Source organism: Rhipicephalus microplus, unplaced genomic scaffold (assembly GCF_043290135.1).
Source record: "Rhipicephalus microplus isolate Deutch F79 unplaced genomic scaffold, USDA_Rmic scaffold_14, whole genome shotgun sequence".
Taxonomy (NCBI): Eukaryota; Metazoa; Arthropoda; class Arachnida; order Ixodida; family Ixodidae; genus Rhipicephalus; species Rhipicephalus microplus.
The window spans coordinates 14,376,149-14,382,358 of record NW_027464587.1 but is presented as its reverse complement, the minus strand read 5'-3'; the positions used below and the strand labels follow the sequence as shown (position 1 = coordinate 14,382,358).

Here is a 6,210-nt window from a genome sequence, read left to right as displayed (position 1 = left end):
CCGTGGGGGCGCCGCTTTCGGCCGCTGGCGTTCCAGGATGCTAAGCACGTGCTGGACCACGTCTCTTTGATTGCCTGGCTCTCGGCTGATAATTTTGCTGCTTATGGCAGTTGGCATTACTTCTTGGTTACCCGGCGGTGGTGCACAGTCCCAAAGGAGGTGTCTCTGGGTGGCTCGCGCCTTCTTGCAGTGTTGGCATACATCAGTGGTGTAAACCTCCGGGCAAACGTGCTTTGCCCAGACGGGGGTCTATATTGCTTGTACTTGCAGCTGCCATAGTGTGGCTGCTTCTCTGTGTTGTAGGTCTCGGTGAGGCGGTGGGTAGAGGCGTCTGCTCGTTCTGTACCATTGCAGAACGTCGGCGTAGGTTGTGATGAAATACTCTCCGTCTTCGGCATCGGGTCGTTGCGGCTCCGAGGAATGCGTTGACAGAGACCCGCGGCTAGTTAGCGCGTGTGCCTCCGTATCTGCCTCCTCGTTGCGGTTCGGGCCCACGTCCAGCTCCCCGGCGTGCGCAGGGAACCACTTGACGGTAATGTTGGTTTCCGGTCTTGCTATAGTTGAACATACTCTTGCAGTGGTTCCATGGACGTTGTTTGTAGCAAAGTTGGCTATTGCCGTCTTCGAGTCGCTGAGGACCGTGCGGCAATCCGGGATCGCTAGTGCCAGTGCGATTGCAAACTCTTCGGCTTGCGTGGGCGACTTGCACCGTATGCTTCCCGACGTTGTGAGTACTCCAGTGTCTGCTGCGATGACTGCTGCTGCGTACGTGTTTAGCCGGTGGGGATACTTCGCCACGTCGACGTAGTACGCGCGCGGATCGTTGGCGTGACCTTTTGTGAGGGCCTTGGCTCTCGCCGTTCTTCTTTCTTGGTGCTCTTGTGGATGCATGTGCTTCGGTAAGGGTGGAACCTTCAGTCTTTGGAGAACGTCTCGGGGTAGCTGCTTTGCTACCTCCGGAGTCGTCGCTGGCGCGTTGATTACGATGCGCTGTAGTATCGTTCTTCCCGTCCTGGTCTGGGACAGGCGGTGATACTGTGCCGTTCGCTGGGCATCGGCGATTTCTTCCAGCGTGTTGTGAACGCCCAACGCGAGCATGCGTTTTGTGTTGGTGTGGGGGTATAAGCCCAGGGCCGTCTTGTACGCCTTTCTGATCATCGCGTCAATCTTGATCTTCTCCGCCGCTTTTCAATTGTGGAACGACGCTACGTAAGAGATGTGGCTGACTGCAAACGACTGGGTGAGTCGTAGTAGACTGTCTTCTCGCATGCCCTGGTACCGCGTGGCCACCTTCTTGAGTAGGCGGGTGGCCAGCGAGAGCTTTGCGTGGAGCTTCTGTACCGTCATGTTGTTGCGGTTCAAGTCCTGGAGGTGCAGCCCCAAAACTCTGAGTGTCTGCACGTGCGGTATCGGCGTTCCGTCTTGGGTTACAACGTTGATGTTCTGCGTTGTCGGGCGTCGCGCACTTCGTGGTGAGATCACTAGCAGTTCCGACTTGGTTGGTGAACATTTGAGTCCGGTGGGTCGTAGGTATTCTTCTACGGCGGCGACGGCTTCTTGGAGGGCTGCCTCGATCTGGCTGTCGCTTCCTCCCGTTGACCACAGCGTGATGTCGTCCGCGTAGATCGTGTACTTGATGTTTCTAACGCGTTCCAATCTCCTTGCAACGCCTATCATGACAAGGTTGAACAACAGAGGGGAGATCACCGAGCCCTGTGGTGTCCCCGTGCTTCCCAGCTGCTTGAGCGGTAGTTGTAGTTCTCCTGCCACAAGCCGCGTGGTGCGGTTGGTCAGGAAATCTTTGATGTAAGCGAACGTCCTCTCCCCCATGTTGAAGTGAGACACCTGCCGAAGGACGGCCGAGTGGTGTACGTTGTCGAATGCTCCCTGGAGATCCAGTCCGAGCACCGCTCTGTTATCCAACGTGGGAAAGTGTCTGTCCACGATTTCGTTCTTGAGCAACAGCATGGCGTCCTGGGTACACAGTTTGGCCCGGAACCCCAGCATTGTATGTGGATATATGTTGGATTCTTCCAAATAACGTTGCCATCTGTTGAGTAGGACGTGTTCAAGCACCTTGCCCACGCACGACGTTAGAGAGATGGGTCTCAGGTTGTCTATGCTGGGTGGTTTGCCCGGTTTGGGGATCAGGACCGTTTTCGCGGTCTTCCATTGTTGCGGTAGCTTGCCCGTCCGCCAGCACTGGTTGTAGTACTTGGTGAGGGCTTCGATTGCCGTGTCGTTCAAGTTCCTCAATGCCTTGTTGGTGACGTGGTCCGGTCCGGATGCTGATTTACAGTTGATTGTTTGTAGAACCGCTCGCACTTCCCATTCTTCGATGTCGGCATCTAGTTTCTCGTTTGTTGCCCCTTCGTAGCTGGGGAGTGGGTGCGTTGGCTTTACGGGGAGATACTTGGCGTCCAGGCGTCGTTGCACCTCAGCCTCTCCCATTTCTTTGACGGCTTTGTGAATTGTCTTGTTCAGCATGTAATGCTGAGCTCCCTTGGTTGTCTGATCGTTGAGCAAGTAGCGTAGCAGGCGCCACGTCTTGCCTTTGTGTAGTTGACCGTCCGCTTCTTGACACACCGCGTGCCACTGTTGTCTGCATAGGACTGCGCTGTGATGCTCGATGTCTCTGTTGAGTTGTGCTATACGTTTGCGTAGCTTTCTGTTGTGGCGTTGACGTTTCCAGCGCCGTATCAGCGAGTTGCGGGCTTCCATGAGGTGCGCTAGTCTGCTGTCCAGCATCGTAGCCTCCGGCTCCGCTTCTGCCGTCTGAGTGGCGTCTTTGGTCGTGGCGTTCAACATGTTGGTCCATGCTTCTATGTTTTCAATGGTTTCCGTAACGTTGTCTTCTAATTTCTTTCTGTACTCGTGCCAGCCGATGATTTGCTGTTGCTGTGCTCTTTGCGTGTTCTCTGCGATGGGTATTGTAATTTCGAGTATGCAGTGGTCACTTCCCAACGTCTCCCCGGTGTTCCGCCACGTGACTCCACGCAGTGCTGAGGCCGTGCTTATGAAAGCGAGGTCCGGGTTTGTGTCTCGCTGCGACGACGTTCCGTTTCTCGTAGGTGCGTTGGGGTCGCTTAGCAATTGGTAACCTGCGTCCATTGTTTCGTCGTAGAGACTGTGGCCCTTCGCCGTCGTGTATGGATACCCCCATGCCGTATGTTGAGCGTTAAAGTCTCCACACAGTAGGGTTACGTTGGAGCCCGCGAGCTGTTGCGCTTTGTGCACAAGGGTGCGGAATTTTTGCTGGAAGTGCTTCGGATTGCTGTACACGTTAATTATAAAAGTGCTTTCACGGCGCTTGCGCTTCCCGGTGACGATTTCAACCGTGCTGTGCTCGATGGCGCCGTTGGGTAGCAGCTCGTGATCTATTGAAGTTAGATTCTTCTTTACCAAGGTGCAGACCCCTTGCCCTGCGCCTTTCCCAACTGTTCATGCGCTGCGGGGCTTCGCAAAGGATCTGTACCCCGGTAACGTCGGTGGGGTTTCACTGTGCGTCTCTTGTAGTATTATAATGTCGGGTCTCTTGGTGCTTTGTTTTATGTACTGTTGTAACGATGCTTTTCTCCCCTGTATGCCGTTGGGATTCCATTGCCATATGAGGAGATGATGCTGTTGTGTCTGTGCTCTGTTTCTGTGGTTAGCGGTGCCTGTTGCCGTTGTCCCGTCCATTATTGCGGTTGGGTGAAGGCCTGTTGGGGGATTAGTCCTGACGCCGTCAGCGCGTGTATTAGTGCATCCAACTTAGACTGTATTCCTTGTATGGTAGACTGCATGCCATGTACGGGTGTCACCAATGTGTCGAGGCGTGCGTTGGTAGCATCCAGGCGATCGTTAGTAGCTTTGATGACTTGGCTCAGGGTTTCGTAGTTGGCTTTCATGGTCTGTTCTTGTCGATCTTGACGTTCTTCTAGGCTGTCCAGCCTAGCGTTGACTATTCGTTCACGTGCGTATTCGAGCGCTCGCTTCTTGGGTGCCGGTTCACTTGTCCTAGTACCGTCGATCGTTTCGGGTTCTGCGCTGTTAGCTTCCGTAGTAAGTGGGACTTGTACCTCCATGGCTGAGTTTGTGTTGTTTTCCTTTGGCATTGGGAGTCTTGGTTGACTCTGCGGTGGCGACAGTGGCGGTGGCGGAGTCACCTGTTGTTGCTGCTGCTGCTGCTGTGCGTTGATGAGTTGGTTCAACTTAGCGTTCATCTCTTGCATTTGAGCTCTCTGTTCAGCGATGCATCGCTTGAGCTGCTCATTTTCATTGCGTAGTGACTGGATGGTGTTGTCCTTTGCTTCAGCTACGTGCATGGTTGAGCGGATTGCGGTTCGCCGCTTGTGGGTTGATTGCTTGGGCCCCATTTATCACATTGCCCGGTCGCTGCTGGTTGCGGTTGTAATTCATGTTTTCGCTGCGCTTGCCGTCGGTGCTTCTGCCGCGGCTCGCCGATTGTCTCCTGCTTTTGTCCCGCTTCCTCGAGCGGCTGCGTCCTCTCTTTGATAGATGCGCTTCGTTCTGTTGTTGCGGTGGCAGCTGCGGGAAGTCTTGCGACGAAAACGCTGACGCCGCGTTTCTGCGCTCCCATCTGCGCTGAGTAACTACGAAGGGCACCTTGTACTTGTTCGTACAGCCCTCCGTGCCCGTGGCGTGGGCTCCGTTACACAGTTTGCAACGTGGCTTGCACCGCGCCGCGTGGTCTGCCGTCGGATTAGGCGCGCCACACGCAAAGCAGATCTTGGTTTCCGGCGTGGGGCATACATCGGCTCGATGGCCGATTTTGCCGCATGTCTTGCATACGTTGTGGTGTTGTCTGTATAATCCACACTTTACTATAATGGAGCCATACTTTATGTTGTTGGGAACCTTTGTTCCTGCGAACAAAATGACGATCGAGGTAGTGTTTCCAATCCTGTGTGCTTCGAGGGCCTGCGGGTTTGCTTGGTTAACGATATTCTCGTGCAGATCTTCGGCAGTGTTCTCTACTGCGATGCCACGGATTACTCCTTTCACTGTGCCGTGAGGCGCGGTGCAATAGGCATGCGTTTCGTAGCTACGGCCCCCAATGTACAGGGAGCGTACGCTTGCGTAGTAACGTGCTCGTTCTTCATCGGGCGTGCTGATCACGATGATGTTCTGCGTGGGATTAATACAGATCGTATCTGCTTTCGCTGTGGTCTTGGGAACGTTTGCTGCCGTTATGACTGCGGACATTACGATGTCAGCTTCCAGTTTTGCTAGGAATAGCCCTCCTCTCGGTCGTATTACAATCTTCTGCTCTTCCCGCGGCAAATTCAGCGGCATGCGGGACGCTTTAGTAATTCTCGCTACCATGCGTTTTGCTTGTGCTTCACTAAATTGCGGAGTTGGCTTGTTGCTTTGGGTAACTTCGTTAAGCTGGGGCTTATTAAGTCGTTGGCTTACTTGTTTTCCGGAGATTTTCCATCCCGCGATGTCGCTTGGGTGTAAGTCGTTGCCGCGCACCGCGACTGTGGTGCGGCCGGTGCTGCGTAGCACCTCTTGGTCGTTGATCGTGTCGGTGGTCGTAGTGTCGTTGCCGCCAGCACAAAAGTCCATGTCTTCCGTAGCAAGGGCCGCGAAACGGTTGTGGGAAACGGCGTTGAGCTGCGATGAGGCCGAGGCCATCTTCGGCGATGAGGAGTCGAGCGTTGAGCCGGGCCGGGCGGCCGACGCAGTTGCGCGTCCCCGCCGTACTCGCGCTAAGCCTAGGCGTGGTCCGCTAGGCCCAGCGTCGCACAAGTGAAGAAAACGTCAAAAATTGACGAAAAGTCCGGTTGGCCGGACCAAAAATAGCATCAATCGAGTCCAGGGATGTTCACGGACACTGTAGTGATGATATACAATCGATTGGAAGCAGTTAAGGCGGCACAATTAGCGAAAACTGCGGAGCTCATTCGGAGCACGTCTGCTCAGCTCGGCGACCGGAGCGCCCCCCCCCCCCCTCTTCCAAAGTTGATAATTTCTCATGAAGCTGATCCAGTTCCCAGATTTTGGTGTCTTTCAAATCCTCGCAACTTCACGAAAAAGATGACGCACTTTTTTATTAGACCTGAATGAAATTTCCACCTGAAAGCGTTTCATAAAGCGGAGGAAAATGTGAGCACATCCTCACAGCACTAAGTCTTCTAGCGTATGCCCCAGGATTAACAGACATCTTGTTATATGAATGGAACATATAGCTATAAAAACCTTCAA

At 54.1% G+C, this 6,210-nt stretch overlaps 1 protein-coding gene and 1 pseudogene across 1 annotated transcript; both read right to left on the bottom strand.

Moving 5' to 3' along the window:
- Positions 1 to 249: 249 nt before the first annotated feature.
- Positions 250 to 2,754, bottom strand: LOC142784489 (uncharacterized; annotated as a pseudogene).
- A 1,539-nt stretch (positions 2,755 to 4,293) lies between these two features.
- On the bottom strand, positions 4,294 to 5,640 carry LOC142784488 (uncharacterized). Its single transcript, XM_075882880.1, has one exon. It carries the CDS (start codon positions 5,638 to 5,640, stop codon positions 4,294 to 4,296), a length of 1,347 nt encoding a protein of 448 aa, XP_075738995.1.
- Between the last annotated feature and the right edge of the window lie 570 nt (positions 5,641 to 6,210).

Bases quoted from the DNA above. Each gene is read 5' to 3' on its own strand.
- LOC142784488 (XM_075882880.1), bottom strand. From the start codon at position 5,640: ATGGCCTCGGCCTCATCGCAGCTCAACGCCGTTTCCCACAACCGTTTC.